The sequence below is a fragment of the Bactrocera oleae genome, chromosome 5 (assembly GCF_042242935.1).
Source record: "Bactrocera oleae isolate idBacOlea1 chromosome 5, idBacOlea1, whole genome shotgun sequence".
Classification (NCBI taxonomy): Eukaryota; Metazoa; Arthropoda; class Insecta; order Diptera; family Tephritidae; genus Bactrocera; species Bactrocera oleae.
Genome location: NC_091539.1, coordinates 11709204 through 11732861, shown reverse-complemented (window position 1 = coordinate 11732861; position 23658 = coordinate 11709204). Strand labels below are relative to the sequence as shown.

General features: G+C 36.3%; 2 protein-coding genes across 5 annotated transcripts in view; one reads left to right on the top strand and one right to left on the bottom strand.

Moving 5' to 3' along the window:
- Positions 1-6909, bottom strand: part of LOC106615438 (guanylate kinase-like) — a 120677-nt gene extending 113768 nt beyond the window's left edge. Inside the window, exons 1-2 of one of the 3 annotated variants that reach the window (XM_036371122.2) lie at positions 6759-6909; positions 5115-5289 (exon numbers count right to left, since the gene is read on the bottom strand). The gene's annotated coding sequence lies outside the window, so the exon portion shown is untranslated. The remainder of the gene's footprint in view (positions 1-5114; positions 5290-6758) is intronic. The other 2 variants (XM_070110068.1, XM_036371127.2) reach the window with 2 other exon arrangements.
- A 4808-nt stretch (positions 6910-11717) lies between these two features.
- On the top strand, positions 11718-23596 carry fs(1)N (female sterile (1) Nasrat). Of its 2 annotated transcripts, none has more exons than XM_036371113.2 (7): positions 11718-11869; positions 12177-12302; positions 12483-14669; positions 14874-15134; positions 15190-16936; positions 19252-19466; positions 21141-23596. In XM_036371113.2, the coding sequence occupies exons 1-7, from the start codon at positions 11762-11764 to the stop codon at positions 23523-23525; spliced, it is 7029 nt and encodes a 2342-aa protein (XP_036227006.2). In that variant the 5' UTR covers positions 11718-11761; the 3' UTR covers positions 23526-23596. The 2 variants fall into 2 exon arrangements, with proteins under 2 accessions (XP_036227006.2, XP_014087133.3); XM_014231658.3 differs by lacking the exon at positions 11718-11869 and adding an exon at positions 11916-12087.
- Positions 23597-23658: the final 62 nt, after the last annotated feature.

Below are 23658 nucleotides of genomic sequence, written 5' to 3'. Positions count from 1 at the left end.
GCGAACAATAATCTACGATGGCATTTTTAATACAGATGACGTAGTAAATTCGCTGGGAAGATGGTATCAGTCAGGTAGGTAAGAGTGCTGTCACTTCGGACTCAATTAGATCGATCGCATTTGTTGGAATATGCTTGTCAAGCGAGAGTAAGAAGAAGTGACAAGCATTTATAATGACCTTGAACTTCACTAAGGTGACCGCGAAACGTTAAATCTACCATGACATTTCAAGTTTTCCAAAGAGGCGAATGATTAAAATTGCATTGAAAAGCTTACAATATATCGCAATAAACTTAAAATTGCAAGTTCAGTGAAAACTATACTTTCATTCACATGTACACAATTCTTCAAGGTCAACATTAATACTAGTTTTACATACATGTCTTCTGGGATAATCGGTCCTGGCAACTACAACGCACCACTATTCCTGTCGTAAGATGACTCATGCTATTGAAATTGAAGCTTAAAAATCTTGCCACACGTCAGGCACAGGCACGAGAATTGCATAACCCTGAACAGAGATGACTCACCTAAGGCCAGATGGGGGTGTCAAAAGCAATAAAAAAGTATACACAACAATAATGAAAACCGTGAAATAAGGCGACACATTTAATATAAACGCATAGAAATGGGCAAATGAAAGAAATTCAAGGACACTTTGACCCAAATATATACGAAACTGAAGGCTATATGGAAGTGTGTGGTTGCCACAAGCGCAAAAAAAATAATAAAAGCTAAAAATAAAGAATTCAGCGGGTATGAGTCATTGTAGAGTTTAAAGTGAAGTGCACAAAAGCTTGCAACAAATTTTGTATTTTACAAAAACAATAACACAAGTGGATAATTGGCTGCTACAAAAGAATGAATCATATGAAATACGCCGAAAAAGCCGCAATGAATTGTGCAGCTGTGGCATAAACATTAAACATAAAATTTAAATTAAAATTCAAAAAAGTAAAAATTGCATAGCATTGCCAAAAGTAACCCTTAAAAACTTTTTAAGTAGAAACACTCTTATGATTGTGAGTCAACATGCCTGCATAAAAGGTTAATTAAAGTCAAACAACAACATATTATAATAAATAAGTATTGTAGCACGCGCTCATTTGGCCAACTGCTCTTCGCTATAAATACACAAAATTTAGAGAATTTGTCGAAAAAAAGTGAAATCAATGCGCCACAGGATAAACTAAAGCACTTCGCCAAATGTGACCGAAACACAATAGCTTGAAGTGCCTGACAATAGGGGTTGACGCCACTGGAAGCGTGTGCTCGAAACATGCGATGCTTTAGAGATGTTGACTGATGTTGAAGATGGTGCTATTGCTCGATGAATGAGATATGAAAGAGAATCAGAGACAAATAAAGGTATAGATTTACAGAGAGAGTTAAAGTACCACAGTTAAATAGAGAGTCAATGTATCAGAGTTACAGATATTTAATGCAGAGCGTTAAACTGTTAACATACAAACATATGTGGCTGTTCAGTTTAGCTGTTAAGTAGTGCTGCCAGATCTTTTGTCTAAGATACACTACTATACTATTAAAAAAGTTAAATATCCACTAGAGAGAACTTAACCTTTCCCCAATGTTTTGATAGCGCCACAGCTTATAGTTAAAGTTCCAGTTTCCAGAATCTCTCAAGAATATTGAAATGTTAATGAGATTTGTGAGCACCGAGATTATGCCATAGTCCCCTTAGGAAAATCGTAAAATAAAATAATTATTGAAAAAAACTAAGATCACATCCCGGAAGTATATATATTTTCAATGACTTCATGACTGCATATTTTACAATAGATGCATCTATCGAAGTATCAAAAACAAGTTCAAAAGTTCTTCCCACTAAGAATCATATATTAGCTTGGCTGGTATGAGCGCTATACATAGTTTGGTATCTCGCAGTTCAAGATCTCAAATATATTTTTTAAACACACGTTATTAATAAGACATTTTCCATTAAATAAAGTGGTTTCTTTCATTAATATTTTTATTTAAGATAACTAATTGCATCCAATAGTTTTCTTTTTGAAATCTGAAACCTTTAGCAAAGAAAGTGACAAACGGATTCTCTCTTTTAATCGAGATCATTTCTCGTACAGTGGTGCTATAGATGAGCTCATGCCCAGCAGCATTCAAATTGGCCAAACTACTATACCTTTTGGTACTGGAACTTCGACTTTTCTTGGACCCATTTAGCAGGTTTGTTGCCTTGGTTAAGGAATATTCGTGGATCACGGCATTTTCTTCTGCCTTTGATACGGTAACGATGTATTATAATTAAAGTGACAAATCAAGCTTTTAAAGACAGGTTATTATAGTTTTATGAAACCATTTACAACCTTCTGCTCTTAAAAGTTTGTTCATTTTCATACTTACTTTTATTAAATTAAAAATACTCTCTTGACTCTCAAACAACCTTCTATATACAATAAATTTTAATCTAGTATGCAAAAGACGCTAGAGTGACATTGCTGTTAAGGTGCAAACGGTAAATTTGACATAGAAAGAGAGCCAGAGAGACATTTTAATACAAATCGCGATGAGCTCTCTCAGAAGAAAAGTTGATAGCAAAAGTAACAAATTTTTGAGATAAATGAAGATACAAACAGATATCCGGCATTCACTAAAACCACACAATTAACCCTACGCTAAATTGTACAATGTACTTTTATAAATTATTAATACGTTCAAAATTTCACTTCACTACCTAGCGACAGTATCTCTAATAAACTCACGTGGTGGTTGCGCGCGCAGAATACAAAGAGCGCAACACTCCCTAAAGCATTAAAAACAAAAAAGTGTGCTATCTCTGCCAACATCCACCGGTACTTTTACGGCACACTTATCAAATGTATCGATTTTTCGAACTACTCGCCGCTTTCGTGTACAAGCATCAAGCATGAGCCAGCGTTCTGAACCACCCCAGCGTACGGAATAAATTTGCTATCAGCGAAAATGTGCAACAACCCTCTAAATCCCATTTGCCGAATTTGACTTTACGCACCGGTAAAGGACGGAAGGAAATGTTTGTCAATGGCTTTGAAAGTAGTGGCATAAATAAAAGAATTTCTTTTATATATATGCAAACAGATTGCAGTTAGATGCTTTGTAGGCGCATACCGAATTATCGCATAAATAAAGAGAATGCTTTGTGTGGTACTTCCTATTGACCTCTCCGTTGTGGGCAAATTAGTGTGCATTGAACTCGTATCTGACGCGAATTTCTTATGTGGGGGCGACTTTTGTATTCTAAGGTATGGGAGAAGAAGCAATGAGGTAGAAGTGGAACGACATGTTTAGGAGGGTACTTTGGAGAGGCCTTATAACTGATAATATACAATTGATGAACTTTTGAATGAAACTAACTATAAACTGTATGCACATATGTATAGTACAGGTAAAAGCGTTTAAAAAGTTTTGAAAAACGCGTGAATAGATAAAATGGACTTTTCGAGATTTTGCAATACTACGATAGTTATCATCACAGTATGTATAGTATAAATAGTAAGATAAGATTTTGCAGCATAAAAATTCCGCTATCTTCGCTGATACTCGAATATATGTGAAAATAAGTCATTGAACTAGGGAATGAAATATGAATTTGCTTCCAAACACATAAATATTCTTAAAATAAACATTTCATAATCGCTTCAAAACTTGTAAAACGATTTCCCAATATCTGAATTATTTCAAGAGATATGAAAAATACAAGAATTAATGCAAAACACAGATGATGTCGAAAAGACATCTAGCCACACTTAATCCAGCAATAAGCTCATTGTGCTCCCCAGTAAGGCCCAACTAAAAATTCTTCATCAGCTCACTGAACTCAACAAAAGTTTTGAGTTTGAAAACTAATGTACATAATGTGATGTACATACATCTAAATACTACTGATAATCTCTGTATAATTTCTGTAGTATAAATACTTTGTGATAACCTCTATCGTAGTACAGATTTCCTTGTTACCAACATTATTGATTTTTTCTTAAGTTTGACTAAAAGAAAGTCAGCATTAGAGACCTACAAAAAGTTCTCGATTTAATTTAATAAAACAATAACACTAGCTTCTAATTAACGAAGAATTTTCAGTTAGACCGCTCATTAAAACCTTGATTTGTTTGACAATTTACATATTTTTGGGTATCTAATTCTGGAGATTTTTTTGACCATACAATTGAGTACAGAAAGTTTGGAAGAGACTAAACATTACAAAAAGCTAAGCCAGTGAAATCTAGTATCTATAGCTTTCATATTTATATATATTTTAGCTAGGTTTACTGACTTTATTACTTTTAATAAATAAGTGCATTAACCCGAAGACAGACACTAAAAATGAACTCTGAATCACTAAAAATGCCTTCTAGTTACGAGATGTAAGCGCCGAAAAAGAACCGGGACGCCCCCGGATTAATATACGGTCAATAATAGTAGTAACACTAGGATGTTTTGTTAACTATTCCACAGGTAGTACCATCAAATCCTAATTTAAAAATATTATATAATTTTTTTTCTAACGGCGGTCGATCTGCAACAGGCAATTCAGAAGGATTCAAGTATATTACCGTAAGAACAAAAGCTTCTCATAAATATCTGAGCGGGCTGAACACTTGTTGGATAACCTAGGTAGTGAATTATAGATTTAGTTATTATAAAGCTTACCATCTTCAAAAAACGGTTCACACACTGCACCATAAGCGCCTCAAAACACTAAGGTTAAAATTTAAACAAAAAATTGCAATACCCACAACAGCCGGTTCTATGTTACTGGAATTGATACGAATCTAATTCGGCCGAGGACTAACTCCAATAACAACAACAACAACTAGGATTAAAATTGAGTTTTTGTCACAAATTCGTCAACGGGAAAATATATGAATTGCTTCAATGGAACAACTTTTCGCGTCACCATATTTTAAATTCGTTTCATGTCCAATTATGAAAACCAGAACACTGCACGAGCACATTTGAGAAATATTGAAAATATAAACACGCCACAAAGTATGATTTCATGCTTATTTATAAAATTAACGCTGCTAATTTTGGAATTTAGCATAAATAATAAGCTAAGGTATTTATAAAAATTCAACAATTAAATAAAATAAACTTACCTCTTTGCAAAAGTCTGTTTGAAACTCACTTCCAGGAATTCAGCTGCAATTGTTAATGCTAAAATGTGTTTTGGTTTTCAAACTTGCACTATTTGATTTAATTATTTATTGTGAGTATTTATTATTATTTTTTATTTGTGTATGTTAATAAAAACTTTTTTAAGTAACGGCTCCGCTGAAAAACACAATTTTTATTATAGTTTAGTTTTATTTATTTTTGTTTTAACTTTTTATAACACTTTACTAAATTAATACTCAATTCTCAGCATTGAACTGCTCAAATACATATCTACACATATGGTCTTCCCGGAATAATTTTTATCACACCTTGTTTACTCGTTTACCTCAATCATTAAATTTTTTGCATTTATCTGCTTTAAATTCTTTTCAAACTTTACTGCCCTCACTTGTAAACAAAAATTTCATTTTCACATTTCGAAGTTTGCAAGGCGCAACTTGGACGCTAGAGAAGCAAAAGTATACATTCGCTAATTATATACATACAGTATATACACGGTATATACGAGTAGGTATGTATCAAGAGTATATTGGCACACAAAACCGAATCGGCAGCGGCGCGTACACACCCTTTTCTGCGCAAAACAACACTGCAGAGCGCGCTGCAAAATACAAAAATTAAAAAACAAAAACATAACAAAAATAAAAAAATAATATTGATAAAAATGTGCGCCGTAACGGTAGTTTTTTCAAAATATATATATATATATATACATACATAAAAATATGTGTAGAAAAATTTCTGGCGCTAACACAAATTTGATGGCAAGAAAAAATAATTTTGTGGCACTAAGAGAATTTTTGTGGCAACAAAAAATTGTGTGGCACTAAAAAAATCCTAATTTTTATTACTTATTTTGCGCCGAAAAAAAGTTTCACTTCTGCGGCACAAACTGTCGTATATCACGCAAAAATAGCAATATTAATATACACTGTAAAGAATTTTTTTCCGAATACACCATTTTTTAATACACTGTAAAATAATGTTTTTCCAAATAGGTGGCACGCCATAACACAGTCAGTTTTGAAAAACTCCTTTGCCTGCTTTAGGCTTAGTATATGTAATATATTTTTTCCTTATTGTCACCACAACACCACACAATAGGCATGTAGCTACTCGATTCGGCCGCAGCTGCCGCCTTGGCTGCTGCACGTCAATCAGCAAAATCCGGCGCCCCCACCCAAAAAAGGCTAAGCTCCAACCGCAACGGGGCCAGGCACGCTGACTGACATGTGTTGGCAGCGCAGCAACAGACAATCAGTCAGCCGGGTCGCCGACGTTACATTGTGCGCCGTAAAAGTCGCGGCACAGCTGAGAACAAGATCCACTTTGTTGTTATTATTAGTGTTTTTACAGTTTTTCACTATTGCAAAAATGCATTTCCTTATTTCGTACAAATAAGGTAATTTGCGGACTGCGAACGACTCGAAATTATGCGCTAAAGTGAGTTTTAACGAGCAATACGCAAAAACACGAAACAACAAAAAAAAATCCAAAATGTATAGCAATTGTTCATTAGAACAGCCAGTGCCTAGAAATTTCGACCGCCCTTTTAGTTCTAACACATAAAAAAATAATCAAAGCAAAACACAATTTTTATACAAATTGCAAAGCAACAACAATACCGCTTAAATGATTCGCTACCGTTGCAAATTCAAGCACACTAATAAACGCACTCACAATTCTACACTTTTTCTACTACTATGCGCGCACACGCTCCGCGGCAAACCAAATATGACCAAACCACACGAAAGCCAACTGAAAACTGTGTGCCTGATGTGTTCACAAGCAGCGCTCAAGCGCATGGAGTCGTATTTTTGCCGTGCGATTACACTGAGTGGAGAGCGCACAGCTGTCGCAGCAGCTAACAGATAGAGCGTAGCAGTGACTGTATTGCAGTAACGGTAACAGACCTTTTGACTGCGTTGGTGTGCAGTTGTTTGGGTTTACTGGACGATACTGTGGGTGATTTTACGAATGTTGCTGGAATTGTACAACCAAAGAAATGTATGTATGATATACCATTTACGTAATAGTTTCAGAAAAATCAAATAATCAAGTTTATACAGACTACATGGTTCAAAAAGTCCGTGGTCTAATAATTTGACCTAATTTTGAATTTGACGTAAAATCCAGCCGCGTTATTGGATCAACAATATAATTTATTAATTATTTTACCTTACTTAAAAATACTGTTCATAAAGAATTGCACGAGCACCAATGATTCATGCGCGATGGGTACAAACCAACAGTTAAAGAGATCTTTAATAACAAGATATAATATATTTATCAATATACAAATTTGTTAGAAAAGAAAATCTATCGATAAAGATTCACGAATCGAAAAAATTGCCTGAACACATTGAACACACAAGTAGAAAGAAAAACGCGAACTGAGAAGTAACCCTAAACTACGTAGCATTTTGTTTATACCGAAAACAGAGACGATAAAAAAGTGATATTTAAAACAGGAGGCTTAAACTAAAGAATACTATGTTTCAAGCATGTACGAAAAAGAAGAGTTATTGGATTTTATAAGGTAATACGAAGTGCCGATAACCATTTTATTAAAAGAATCATGCAGGAAGAGATCGTGCACGAAATTTATTGTACGAAATATTTGTTTCATGAGTGAGAAAATCTGCTAAGCTACTTAGAGAAAGCGCAAATAACATGCCTTTTGAAATCAGGAATATATGTATGTATTTGCAGACAAATCCCCACTAACTTTAATCCAACTTTCCTAAATTTTGAACCAACTGTATACTATTTGTACCCACTGCACATCATACGAATGCTCCTACAACGGGAGAGCTAGTCAGCCTTCGCTGCCTAAGCAAATGTCGAATAAGACAAATGAGAACAAACTTTTCAAACCAACAGCAACATAAGGAGCCTGTCAACCAAAACAATAAACACAAACAGCAGGCAGCAGGCAGCAGGAGGCCTGACTATATGACAACAACACTAAAAGTCAAACAGTTGAACGACATACGCGACCCGGCGAAAGACAAGCAACAACTATAACACATGTCTGTTGGGACTGTTAGTGAGTGCAATGCATGCTCACAAAGGCACGAGCATACGACCAAGTAATGCAGCGCAAGTCAACTAAACAATGCAATTGCCAACCAGCTGCAACTGCGATAAGCACAACAATAATAGCAAACACAATATGTTGAAACAAATTAGAGAAATGCCAATTGGCAAAGTGATAGGCGAGCAATAAATGTGCGCACACAGTTGTTTGTTCGTGAGACCGGCAAACAAAATGAACAACAGAGCGCGAGAGCGTAAAGACAACACACTTTGAGAGCAAATTGGTGCATTGAGAGACTGGGCTGTGTGTATTGTTAATAGAGAATTTATTGGTTTGTTGCTGTCGAGTTGGGCTGGTGGGGCTCTGTTATGTGCAAAACAGAGTCAACTTATGTTATTGGAGAAGCTGTTAAATTTAAAAAAGTTACAGTGGGGCATAACAGTAGGGTGGGATAGAATAGTTATTGTTGCTAATTAGGTTTTTATAGCAATTTTACAAAAATTAAAATAAGAAAGAAAAAAGAGAAAGAAATTAATAATAAATATTTGAAAAAAAAAATATATAATAATACCAAAAAAAGTTTTGTAAAATTATGTTAAATCAAAAGAAAATAAGAAGAAAGTAAAAGTAATTAAATAAAAATTAAAATAAAACAAAATCTAATCAAAATAATAAATTAATTAAATTGCATCATTAAATGAATGTAATAAATAATAAATATAATAATAAAAAATTAAGCAAAATTATTTTAAATCAAATAAAATAAAATAAGTTGAATGGAAAATTAAATTGCATTACAATAAATTACATTTAAATTGATAGTAAATACGGTGTATGCATTAATTCGTGCGGTTTTTTTACGAAAATTAAGACTTTATTGTGAAAAAATTGTTATACATTTAATGCTCAAAGTATTGCCCATCGGAAGCTATGATGTTTACCCATCTTTTTGGCAGTTTGTGGATCCCATCCCAAAAGAACTTCACCGGCTTGGAGGTCAAGAAAGAATCAATCCAATTTCTGATACCCTGTTCTGAAGAGAAGCGTACTCCGGTGAGGGCATTCTGCATTGATCTGAACAAGTAGTAATCGGAAGGTGCTATGTCTGGGCTATAAGGCGGGAGAGGTAGAACTTCCCACCCACAGTTTTCCAAATAGTTTTTAACTGGCCTTGCAACATGTGGCCGAGCGTTGTCATGATGAAAAATTATTGATTCGTGTCTGGTCGCATATTCTGGTCGTTTTTCCGCGATGGCCTTTTTCAAACGAATCAATTGTTTTCGGTAGAGGTCCCCATTGATCGTCCGACCCGATTTCAATAGCTCATAATAGAGCACACCCTTGTGGTCCCACCAAATACATAGCATAACCTTAGCAGCATGGATATTCGGCTTTGCCGTGGATGTTGATGGTTGGCCGGGCTTCACATACGATTTCTTGCGCTTTGGGTTATCATAATGAATCCATTTTTCATCGCCAGTGACAATCCGATGCAAAAACGACTTCTTTTGGTAGCGTTGAAGCAACATTTCCGACATGCAGAATCGACGTTCGACTTCTCTTGGCTTTAATTCATAAGGCACCCAATTTCCAAGCTTCTGGATGAATCTTAATGATTTTAATCGTCTGGAAACGGTTGCTTGATCAACTCCTAATACTTTTGCAAGTTCTTCTTGCGTCTGGCATGGATCTGCGTCGAGCAATGTCTCCAATTCTTCGTCTTGAAGTTTGTTCGGCTGTCCAGGTCGTTCTCCGTCGTCTAAGTCGAAATTGCCACTTTTAAACCGTGCAAACCACTTTTGGCACGTTCGTTCGGCTAAAGCATGGTCACCATAAACGTCCAGTAAAATACGATGGCTTTCGGCAGCACTTTTCTTCATGTTAAAATAATGAAGAAGAACTCCCCGCAAAAACACTTTATCTGGTACAAATTTCGACATTTTCAAATGAATGAAACAAATTGTTGTTCACGCTCAAACAATTTATATCTACTGAAAACGACGCGAAATGGCAGTAAAAAAATTAAAATTTATGAATAAAAACTTAATTAAGTAAAAATCAGTTAATATAAAACAAAGTCAAAAATAAAAAAATTAAATTGAATTAACTTTTAAACAAAATTAACAAAAGGTAAAACAGTATAGTAAAATTGTAACAATACATCAAAATTACTGTATTTTATTGAAATAATATGAAATAAAATTGTTGAAAAAATTACCAAAAATTTAAATTAATAAATTAGAGACAAATTAAATAAACTTAACTAAATTATATAAAATTTATATATTATAACCAAATATTTTATTTATGAATTTTTTTGTATCATTAAATTTGATTAACAGATTAAAACAATTTAAGTTAATTTATGCTAAATTAAATTAAGTTGTTAAATAAACTACATTAATATACAAAACAGTAAAAAAATAATGCAAAGTAAAATATTTATAATTTTAATAATGTTGAAATGTATTTTAATTTTATTTTAATTAAAATAATTTGTATTGACTTATAGTATTAATAAAAAGATTAAGATACTAAAAACAAATATATAAAGTTAATAAGACGATATGAAATAATGAAAACATTAGTTAATATTTTTTTTTGTTTAATTTTTTTTCTATTTACTTGCAATATTTTTTAAGTTTATTATTATTTTTGATATTATTTAAAAAAAATTAAATTTTTTTAAGTTTTTTCTAATCTGTTGTATTTTTGCTTGTTTTGTATATATTTTTAAATGTATGTTTGCTTCATTTCCTTCCCTTAAGTGTATTTTTTATTTTTATTCAATTAGTTTGTCAAACAAAAAGAATAAATTTAATAAAAAATATATAAAATAAATGGAAGCTCAATAAATATTTTTTGAAGTTTTTTAATATTTTTTGAAGTTTTTTAATGTTTTTTTATTATTTCTAGTATTTAATATTGTTTCAGTATTTTTAATATTTTTTCAATATATTTATTTTTCTTTTTTACTTTCTTTAATTTTTCAGTAAGTTTTTTCTTCATTTACTCTAAACACATACCATCTCAGCTCATAAAACTCAATTATTTATTTAAACTTTTTTTTAGAAAATAGAAATGAAATAAACTAGATGTAAAATAAATAAAGGCTAATATTTTTAAAACAAAATCAAACAAAAAAAAATAGAAATATGTTTATAAAACATTTATGTATATAAGATATGTATTTATTATTTTTTTTTTTAATTTTTATAATTTTTTTTATTATATATAATAAGTTTTATTTTTCTTATTTACTGCATAGCACATAAAAATTCTATTTATTTATTTAAAACTTTTATCTAGTTAAAAAACAGAAAATTGCATTGAGTATATATTTTTTAAGTTTTTTAATATATTTTATATAATTTTATTAACTTATATATTTTTAAGTTTTTATTCATAATATTTTTGTACTTTTTTTTTTTTTTTTGAATGTGTTTTTTCTTCATTTACTTCACAGCACATACCATCTCTAACCAGCCTACGCGCCCATAACTTTTTTATATGGTACTCACATTCAGTTAAACTACAGCAGTCATAAGTATATCACAACAAATATTATACAACAAAAGTCTACAAAAAATGTGTCTGGATATGAACAGTTATTACAATGCACGTACAATGTACCATATGATATTGGTTGATACCATTTTTATAATTGGCGTGTTTGCAGTGTGTTTCTATTTCTATGTAAGCGTGATTATAATTTCAAGAAAATAACCGAAATTATCCAAAATCTTACTAATCTGTTTTTAAAAACGATATATGCGTGAGTGTTTGTTGTACTTAGTGTCGAATTATTAAATTTTGTATACATAAGTAATTTCACTAAAATGTCGCATGGCCAACCTAAGCGTATTAAAATAATTGTAATTTTACATTTATTGATTATTTGCTTCATTGGTAAGGTAAGCCAGATTCTTATTCTTATTCTATTCTATTAAAAAACAATGAATATGACTAGAAATATAAAAGATCTATACATTCTTCCATGCAGCAACAATTCGTCGATGCGGCTGGCCTGAATTCGGCGCTGTCCGAAGCGAAGCTAAAGGAGATCGCGAAAATACGCAGCGATCTCAATGAGGCGCTGGAAAACGAGCATGCGAATACGCCGGCAAAGGCAAGTATCGGGAAATTTTGACTGTACATTTTGTTTTTAAAATTACCTGAATTTTTTCTTAAAAAAATTTTTTTATACAATTAAGTAAACAAAATACCGCTAACCTAAGTTGTTAAACAATTTCATTTTTTACATATACCGTTATACGCTAAATATATACTTTCTTACACTTGCTACTAGGGTGTAATTGTGCAACCCATCTGGCTAGCGGAGCAAGGTACAAAAACAAATACCCCAACCAAATTCAAAGTGGAAGTTACCCAGCAGCGGATCGACGAAGTCAAGGCACTACGTGAAGAGATCAGCAAGAGCAAAGCGCAACAAACGGAAAATGATCGGCAAGTCCAAGAACTCATCAAGGAATTCAATACACAAGGGGCTGGACGCACGGCACTTGGTAAAGTCGTGGGTAACGCGCAGGACAAACCCAGTGATGAATTAGTAGGCGTTTCCGAGTCCAACGATGCTGCGGATTTACCGAACGTGGTGGAGGCCAGCACGCATGAAGAACAAGATTTCGATATGCGTAAGCTGCAACGGCTGGAGATTTCCAAGCGACGCGAGCGTGAAACTTTAATACTTAAGACTATCGAAGAGGATTTTAGCTTCGATCTCGGCGATGATGTGCAGCAGTGGGCGCATATACTGCACGATGGCAATGAATATTTCATCGGACGTCGTGAGAACAATTTGTTAGTTGTGCATAAGGAGAATGCGGCATATCAGGCGGGTAGTGTATTAGAAGTGGGTCAGCCGATAACTTATTTGCTCACCTATTCTTTTTGGAATGATGCGCAAGGACAAACGGAGGGCGTAATGCTGGTAGCGGCGCAAGATCGTGTACTGTGGTATCGTGTTAGTAATGCTACGCGTAATATTGATTTGTACTGGCAGTGGGTGGTGGGCAATACCATTACTGGACTCACCTACTTTACGGTCGAAAGCAAAGACTATTTGATTGTCTCTACAAATCAGTCTTCACACACCGGCTTTTATACGCTGAACATCTACCAGTTTGAGCTCAGTTCGCGTGAGTTTTGGATTGCGCAACGTATGCAGTTGGAATTTCCGTGCGCCGAAACTACATTGCTCGATACGGGACGTGATCTAATACTGGCCGTGCCACAGAACAACACAGCCGCCATATACACCTTCAATCCGCGTGCCGACAACAACGATTACCTACGCTTCACACTCAAACAGCAAATCACATCCGAAGAGGTGGAGTCTGTGGCCGGTTTTCGCATGGGTGGACGTAGTTATATAGCTGTTGGTGGCCAGCAGCCGCAGATCTTACTCTACCAGCAAGGCGAACTTGTGCCCAAAACAATATTGTCGCATAATTTCGGTGTTGTGGAATTGTTCTTTCCCGTGCCGGTGCGCACGTACCGCGACGATCTCATACTGCTCGTACAACATCGTGTGGATTTCAGCACGCATAGCCTTACCGTGCTGGAGACACTCATTTGGAACGGTGATGCATTTACGATTAGCATACCGGTACCATGTAAGTTGGGCGCACATACAATTTACGGTGCCAGTTGCATGTTGGACGTACAACGCGACGCAGGGCTCAGAGGTGCCGCATACTTTCGACGGGGCGCTGAAGTGTCGTTAATAGTGCCGCGTAACAATGCCGAATCGGGTCTATTTCGTTTGCATACAGAGCTGTTGGCGAAAAATTCTGAGTATTTAGACTTGCAGGATATCTACGCTTTCTTAAAGGATTGGGTGCAGGAACAAGATGATCTAATTGCGCAAGCGCAAGCTTTCCTGCAAACAACAGAGAATGGCGTTGCACAGTCGCAGCCAGATCTCTCTGAACTAGAGGAGCTACAAACACCCGAATTCAGCTTAGACGCCGGTGAAGTTGGCGAAATCTATGTAAATGATTACCGTTGGACGGATGAGGATACACAAATTGATCTAGATCTGATGATAACAGCCATAGAGCAATTGGAGGTGGAGATAAATACTGGTCGTCACAGACGTAATGCGTTAACGGATTCGCTGAGCTTTCCGCAGCTAGAATTCGATAGTCTGGAAGTCGATGAGCTCTTTGTAGAGCAACATAACGGTGCTAACTTCTATGTAAAAGATGGTGTGCTGGAATTCGAAGGTGTATTGAATGTGCATGACTTGAAAGTTCTGCAAAGTGTAAATGCGACCGAGCCACGTGCAGCTTTCGAAGATGATATTGAGGACGAAGATGAGGATGATGGATTTACTGCCATAGAAAACGATAGTTTCATCTTGGATGGCGATATAGAGTTCGAGTCAATCAATGGGATGCCATGGCGGGATATAAAAGAAAATATAGTATTTATAAAAGAACTGTTTGAATTGACGCAGCTCGAAGTGGATGGGGTGAGTTTGAAATGTATATTTATAAAATGAAAAGAATTAGAACTCTTGATTAGCACATTTGTTTGTTTTAATATATTCGCTCTTTTAAGATTATTAAGATCGGCTATAAATGCTAGAGATCATCTATTCCTTTAGAAATTAGTATCTAATCTAATCTATAAGATAAACTAATTTTTATTTAATTTTTCACGCTTTCGAATTTAGGAAGTAATACTAGAAGACAAAGTTTCTCTCAGTACACTGAACTCGTTGAGATTTCCGGATGATTTTCTTTGGTCCAACGGTCCCACCGTTAGCGTTGTGCGAGCAGAGAAAACATTCACAAGCACCCTCAACACAAATGCTATGGACGTGGAGGGCTTACTAAATGGTTTGGATGCTTTCGATGCCATTACATTACAGGGTGAGCAAACATGGCGTGGCTTACCAACTTTTACAGAGCTCAAAGTTACTGAGCTGTTTCAGGTAAGTTAGCCATATGCTATATTTTAGTGCTAATAACTCTTACTATTTTACAAAGCTCAATGGCACTACGCGTGGAAGAGATATTGACAAAATACCGCATAATCCCACGCTAAAGGATGTCAAACATGTGGAAGCCATCTGCAGTTTCAGGGAACTGCACGTGCTTGGTACGCTCATACTGCAAGACAATTACGACGGTCAACCCTTAGCGCCACTGCTGCGTGATATCGTGCAACGACCAGCTGATCCAGCGACCATTATCAGTGTTAGCGCTAAAAAGCGCTTTACCGAGATACATATGCCCATAGACTTTGAAGTTTTAGATGGGAAAGTAAACAATATACCGTTATCGGAATTTATACCGGCGCATACGAAACAAGATTTGTTTATACACAATTTGCATGCTTACGTCTATTTCTCAAACCTTACGCTCAGCGGTCGCTACGATGGTGTAGACATTGCTGAGCTTACACAAAACGCGCTCAAGATCGACGAGCCGCAAACGTCTTTACAGACCAATTTGACATTTGAAAATACGCTGCAAGCGGATACTGTGGAGGTCGTAAGCAGTTTGAATGGGCTGCCTATCGCTGAGAGCTACCAAACTATATTTGAAGATATGCATATACCCGTAGCGCACTTTGAGCAACTAAATGTTAGGGTGGCTGAAATAGAAGGCAATATAAATGGTGGCAGCAACGTGATGTTGGATGCCGATCAATTCACATCTAGTCAAACTTTTGAGGAGCCACAAATCGGTGACATTTTTGTAGACGAGCTCAAGCTCGCACACGGACTAGAGACGGATGAGATACAGGGCATTAACTCGTCTTTAATATGGAGCTTTCTGGATGATATCGACGAGCTGCCGGATATGGTGTTAGACGGCAAGGTTCTGGTGGATCATGTTATCGTCACAGGTGATGTACACGTGCATAAATTGAATCAGCAACGCTTTGATGAGGATCTGCAATTGACTATCATTTGGTTGAATCGACCCAACTATCTCAGCAATAGTCTAACATTTGGTGCACCGCTGACAGTGCACGGTAACCTGCAAGTTGAAGGTATTTACAATGGCATTGACTTACCCGACTTCATCGCAGATATGGTAATACGCGCACCCGCAAACGGAACAACACAAATTCTGGCGCCGAAAAGTTTTACACAAAGCGTATACGTCCAAGGTGACACTTATTTGGATGCTCTGAATGGCATACAGTTCACTGATATTGCGACGAAGAAGACTATTTGCAACTTCCGCGGCTCCGTACGTCTGTTGGGTAATCTCTACGTAAACGATTTGGAAATCACGGGCGCTTTGAATGCTCAACCGATGTCGTTGTTTAGCAGCGCGCTACGTTTTGATCCCGCAGCGCAAGCGTTTATCGTGCAGGGTGTCGTAAATTTCAATACACCAGAAGTGCAACTACAAGATCTAACGGTACTTGGCGCGCTCAATAATATGCCAGATTTGGCGCATTTCTTCGACGAATTGATGTACAAGGATAAAGCTTGTATCCTAAAAGGTCACAACACTTTCAGCGGACGTGTTTGCATAGATAAGGGCGCGTACATACGCAGCTTGAATGGTTACAATTTGCTGGCGCTTTTCGCCAATATCGTCTATGTGAATGAGCCGCAACCGGTGTTGATCAGGGCGCCGCTCACTTTCAAAGGGCCGGTACGTGCACATACTTTGCTGGTACGCGAGGAGTTGGTGGCCTCTACTTTGAATGGTCATGCATTGCAAGAGTGGTTCACAGACACTTTGCGGCTCGATCGTCCGCAGGAGATAACGAGTGAGTATGCGTTTGAAGAATCGTTTTTTATACTCTCGCAACCTGTTGCTACAGAGATTAATAGTTTTGTTCACCTAACGGTTGTTTGTATCACCTAAAACTAATCGAGTTATATATAGAGTTATGTATATATAAATGATCAGGATGAAGAGACGAGTTGAAATCCGGGTGACTGTCTCTCCGTCCGTCCGTCTGTTCGTGCAAACTGTAATTTGAGTAAAATTTGAGATATCTTTATGAAACTTGGTACACATTTATCATGGTACCATAAGACGGTTGGCATTGCAGATGGACGTAATCGGACCACTGCCACACCCACAAAACGCCATTAATCAAAAACAAATAAATTGCCATAACTAAGCTCCACAATAAGCTACAAGACTGTTATTTGGTACACAGGATCATATTAGGGAAGGGCATTTGCAGTTTAAATATTTTTAACAAGTGGGCGTGGCCCCGCCCCCTAATTGGTTTAATGTGCATATCTCCTAAAGCTATGATAACAAAATTCACTGAGAACAAATTATTTTAGCACTTTTAGTGTGAAAATGGGTTAAATCGGGTGGCAACTCCGCCCACTCACCATATAACGGTACTGTTAAAAACTACTAAAAGCACGATAAATCAAGCACTAAACACGCCAGAGACATTAAATTTTATCTCTGGGATGGAATGAGATGGTTTTGTAGGAACCGCGTTCAAATCAACCAAATTCGGTCCATAACATTATTCTCATATTTCTATGTTATTGCGCGAAAATGGGCGGAATCGGATTACAACCACGCCTATTTCCCATATAACACCATTTGAAATTCCATCTGTTTCTTTCAATTTCCTCTATGCAAATCAAGCAAAATATATGAAGAAATCTCAAACGTGTATACCGTTTGACTTTGTGAAAGTATAAATGTGCGGTTACATCCGAACTTAGACATTCCTTACTTGTTTTTTATAAAAGAACTACTTAACATACTTCCTGAAGTTGAATTATAGTAAAAACGTTCGATTGCAACGAAATTATGTAACGCAACGAAATACTGTCACACTAGTATATAGATATACTCGTAGATATTATAATCCCAAAATGATACGATATAAATGATTCGTTGCATTACTTGAAGTTTTGAAATAAAAAAGGTTACCAGCTGTTTTAAAAACTAAATAAACACATAGAAAATATAGTAAAATACAGTAACTATAACAAACTAACGAAGTTTAGTGAAGCTAACAGTTGCAAATATTTATCGATTAGGTTTGCAACCTTTTTACATAGTTTAATTAACTAAACTGTATTAAACTACTTATATGGACAACCAACTGTGGACGTTTAAGAGAGCTTACGGTTGCAAATATTCCTTTATAGAGCTGCCACCTATTGTTTCAATAAATAATAATAAAATTAAAGAAATTTGGCAAAACGGGTATAAAACTGAATATGTTTTCTTTCAGATATTGTGAACATATTTTTTTAACTAAGACCCAATTGTTCACGGAATTCTAAAATTTAGCTGTTATCTTTTTAGATATCGAGTTATATCTTTCCTAGAATTACCAAAATGATAATTTACCACACTTCTAAAGCCAAAAACGGATTAAAAACTCCTCTATGCTTAGTCATCGCCAGCGAGTTCTATACTAGTAATTCAAATAAAATCAATTTCATTAGAGATGTTTCCGTTTGACGTATTCATATATCATATATCAGTTACTTGAGATGCCAAACCTGTGGCCCATTCAAACGCTTTCCGTATGCATGACTCTCTACCGGATAGAAAGGAGCCGCCTTCAGAAACTTTTCAACCAAACTTATGTGTTGAAGATATACTTACATATATCACTAACAAGGACTGGTATTAGAGTTAAGTGGTACCGTGGGTAGGAAATCGATTACAGATCGATTACATTGAACTGCAATAAATTAAGATATTTCATAAACTATATATGTACAGAGTCCACAACTAAGCTGTTTAACTTAAAAGAATGTATTTTGAGTTGATCTTAAATTAACAATCATAAAATTATGAGCTTCTTAAGAGAACATCAGAATAAGAAAATGTATCACGGGACTGAGAACCTGTGATCAGGTAGGTGAAAAAAGAAGGAAATATTTTTGAAGTTTTGATCAAAAGTTCAGCAAAGCTACACGAAAACTTTAAGTCCATTAGATACCATACTTTAGGGCTCCATACAAAAAAAAATAAAAATTTAGAAAGTTTTGACTTAGTAAAAGCTCGAACTTAAAATTTTTTAACTAACATAGATATCAAATTCTTTCGAAAGCTTACTTTTTTACAAAATTGTTTATCAAATTACAGAATACCTCACATTTGCACCGGGCAGCTTGAATGGCAATAGCTTCTACGCCAGTTATTTGAATGACATTGATCTGTCACAAGTCGTCACGCTTCATACAGCTCAGAATCTAACAGGAAACATTACATTCTCGGAACTCAACTTAAATGGACAGATTCATATAAAAGGCACGATTAACGGCGTGGACTTACAGAAGGAATACGAAAATACATTGATGGTGAGTAATTTGTGGTTTTAGGCATAAATTTATATACATAATATATATAATTTTATTAATTATAATTTTATTAATTACACGAAACCGCAATTTATAATGCATGAGATAAGGCTTGGTCTGAAACATAGTAATAATTGCTTTATGAAGAGCAATAAGTTATTTTAATCAGAAGTATTGAAACCATGCAGAAATTTATTAATCAATGTCACTTCCCAGTATTGACTTTATAGAGAAAAGTAAATGGTCCTTGGTAAGAAGTAATTCTACTAGCTTTTGCTTGATTTCTTAGTAAATCCCACATATCTGTAACATAGGATATGAGTAATAACCATAAACCCGATGCAGAGATAGCTAGACTCCGACTTCGTTATAGTCTATTCTGCAGTTTTTCTTATATCCATTATTGAGTGCAGCTTTATGCGGCATTTGCTTCATAATACTACTTGGGGTATGAATCTAAAGTATATCCACTGCAGAAATCTGTAAAATTGTTTACAAAACAGTGTATATAGAATTTTTATAGAACGCTCCCAAATGCGTTTTGGCATACTTGAAGATATCTGAAAAATTAGTCAAATATTTTTAGACTTGCTTTGAAAGTATTTACGTGAGAGAGTTCGTTAAATCCAGCTAAACTACTCGAAACTAGTATAGAGTTGTCACGATTACGTCTCAGATATAGAAGTTGAAACTTTTTCTTATTCAGATCTGACCCAAAAAATCTCACTTTTGCTTGCTTGAACCTTACTCGACAACAAAAAAAAAGTAATTTGGGTCTTTTCTACATTAGTTGTAACTGGAAGTTGAGTTTCGTACCAAACTGCTCAAGCAGGATATTAAAATTCTCATAGGAGAAGAATAAAGTCGGCAAGTCACTTTAGGATGACCAAGGATAAAGAAATTGACCTACCAATCTAATATACTATTAAGTTTATTATGCGGTCTAAGGGAACTGTGACACAAACCCTTCAAATTTGCTAAAAATCAACATACACCATGATTTAAAAATACCTACTATTAGGACCTTAATTTCCTCTTGTCCAAGCAATGCATAAGCAGGTACCAAACTTTTTCTTCAAATATCTGCCTAACAAAAAGATACCGCTCGTCGTCAGCCAGATTAATCGTTGAATATTATCCTAGATCAGCGCGAGGTGATGATTATATTCGTGTCTCTCCCGGATTAATCAACCTGAGAGAACACAACTAAAAAAAATGTTCCCAGATTTTCTGAAACCAAACTCGTATTCAATAATTCTCGATACCGTAGAATCTACATAGCCGGAACAAATTGAATGCGATTAAATGCTCATGTTTGAGTAAATATATAAAACCTACCTAGACCTAAAAATATTCGAAGAATAATAAGTACTGCTATAACAAACATCATACTAATATATAAAGATAAACCTTAAAGTCTAATTTCTCTTCTAAAATTAGAAAGAAATGGATAGATGCTAAGATTGGTTATAGGAACTTAGATGACAAATGGATCCGATCATATGTCAGTGTCATGCCAACGAGTTTGGTTGAAAGAATAGATTTCTTTATACGTTCTATATTACACCGAAAAGGACTTCGAGAAAACCTTGCTAAGATATCGGCGTGGATATTTTTTGATAAATAATAACAACGTTTTCTTATATTTTTCTTTGTATTTATATTTATTTTCAGAAACATGGCAACCAAGTAGTTCACACACCGCTTACACTCCAATCCGCTTTGGTACGAAAAGCTCTCAAGACAAATGCGCCAATAAATAATGACAAGGACCTACAACAGGTGGCAACTCTTTATGGTGATCAACACTTTGAATCACCACTGTACTTTGAAAATGTAACGGCGCAGGAATTGAAAACGAAACATCCTATCTCTGGTATAAATATGGATAAATGGTATCAGAGTGTGCTACGTGTGAGTAACAAGCCACAACAATTGATTACCGGCAATTGGAGCGCACGCATCTTGACTGTGAACTCGGGACCCACACTACCTAGCTACATTACTACTGGACGCCACAGGCCAAATAACTTCGGCGCGCTACTACGCAATGCGCGTGAAAACGTGGATTATGTAGATTTTTGTGAGAAGTTTAGAATTTTGTTGAAGAATCAGCTGAAACGCGGTTACCACTTGAAATACTTGCAGCGAGGGTTTGAATTAGACATGCACGCAATTAGTAAAGAACAGATTTCAGAAAACCGAACTATAAGAGCAGCATTTGCGCTGGATAAAGCTAGCGATAACTATCTGCTCATAAATACAGGTGAGCGCACGCATATAATGAAGTGGCAGGCGCACACTTCAAAGTATGAGAGTGTAGTCGACGTTGTGACGGGGCAGTTCGATCAGGCTGTAGCGGTTGACGATACCACAACAATAACAAACACCTTTGACTTTGTAACTAATAATGCAGGCGTCGAGGGCACGCTCAATTACTGGCGTCTTACGGGTACTCAGCTAACTTTGTTGAAGACTTTCGAAAAACCCGCGATGGATTTGTGGCTTTCGGCGCATACGCCACCAAAAATGTATGCCGTATATGCTGACATAGTACATGGTTATGACTTAGGGGAGGCGCATACCAGCAGCTGGCTGCTGCCCAATTGGATGGGCAATGACAGCTTCCGCTTTGTGCCGCATCACTCGCAGGCGCTCATGCTTGGCAATGGCGAGGTAGTATTGCTCTACAATGATGACACTGGTGATGATGGTGTTGATACTGATGATGAAGATATGTTAAGTGCGCGCGGCAAGCGCACCACTTTGCCGCGTTACAGCCTGCCGCTTTACTATCAGCGCGTACTCAGTCCGCAGGCTATCAAATGGAGCGAAACGGTGCTCAAGCCTAATGCATCTGAGCCGCACATTTACCACTTTGCCGACTTCCGCAATGTCATCTTACAAATACTAGATGATTTAGATTATCGCTTGCGGCTGGAGGTGAATATCACACAGCTCAGCATACCGGAGACGGATTTGCATGATGAACATTTAGTGCAGGATTTCATTGCCGTTATGCAAGCGTTACGTGAACAGCAAATCTATCCGAATGCAAGTTTTGAGCAACTCGAGTGGCATGTGCAAGAGTTGCCAGAGAATCCTGCACAAATTTTAGCCGCACGCACAGTGCAAATCTTATGGCCGAACATTGTGGATATGGCGGAAATACAAGGTTATCTCGCGACAAACGCCGACGAAGCGGATATTACGGTAGCGACGATAGTCGATAATTTGGGCACTACGGTACGCGATGTGCTCATATTAGCTAACAGTAAAGACCAAGTTGAAGAATTGATCGACGACGATGCAATGGCAGAGCATGCTTTGGAACTAAGTTTGGTTATTGAGCGTGTACGCGCGCTACAGCGCTATCTGAAAAATACCGCGCATACGCTTAGAACGCAGCTGTTGGAGGAGGCGGCGGTAGGTGCCACAACTATAGCGGCAAGCGATGACGAATTTGAAGTGTTTGCGAGCGCAACAAGCGCCACCTCCGAATTAGTACAACGCGCCATTGCAACGCCGCCCAATTTCAGTGAACTTCTCATCGCTAATGCTACTTGGTTGAAATTCCACAGTAAAAATTTACCAGCGCTTGGCAAGGGTGAAATTTTACCCATCACAGTGTTCACGCAACAAACGCCGTTGGAATTGCTCGCGGTTACTTTGTCAGCGCCGCAACTTGTGGGCGCTCATCAAGCGGAAATAGTTTTGTACTTGGACGTTCTGAGCGGCACCCGCTTTCAAACTTTAAACGCGCGTCAACCGCGCTCTCTCATTACAATCCAAATAGCTAGCGAAACTTTGTTGGCCTACGTAGAGGGCTGTTGCACAGTACGCGTATTGATCTACCGCGGCGTAGAGGGCTTTGTAGAGTTTACGCGCTTTAAAAGCGTTGAACGAGCATTGAAAATATTTCCAGTTATGCTGCAGGGCAGCGATATTTTGGTCACACAACCGCATTTAGCTGTTGCGCATGCCGATCGCGTTGTATTCTATCGCTTTGTAGGCGGAGGCGTGTCTTTGCGCTTACCTACAAACTTTGTTTGCTCCTAAAAAAATTTTGTAACTTTAATGTTTTTGTTTATTATGTAAATAAAGTATAAATTATAATTTTTTCTGTTAAAGTCGGCTATTTTATTCACTTATCGTTTACTTAAATATTAAGACTCATATTAAATTGACTCAG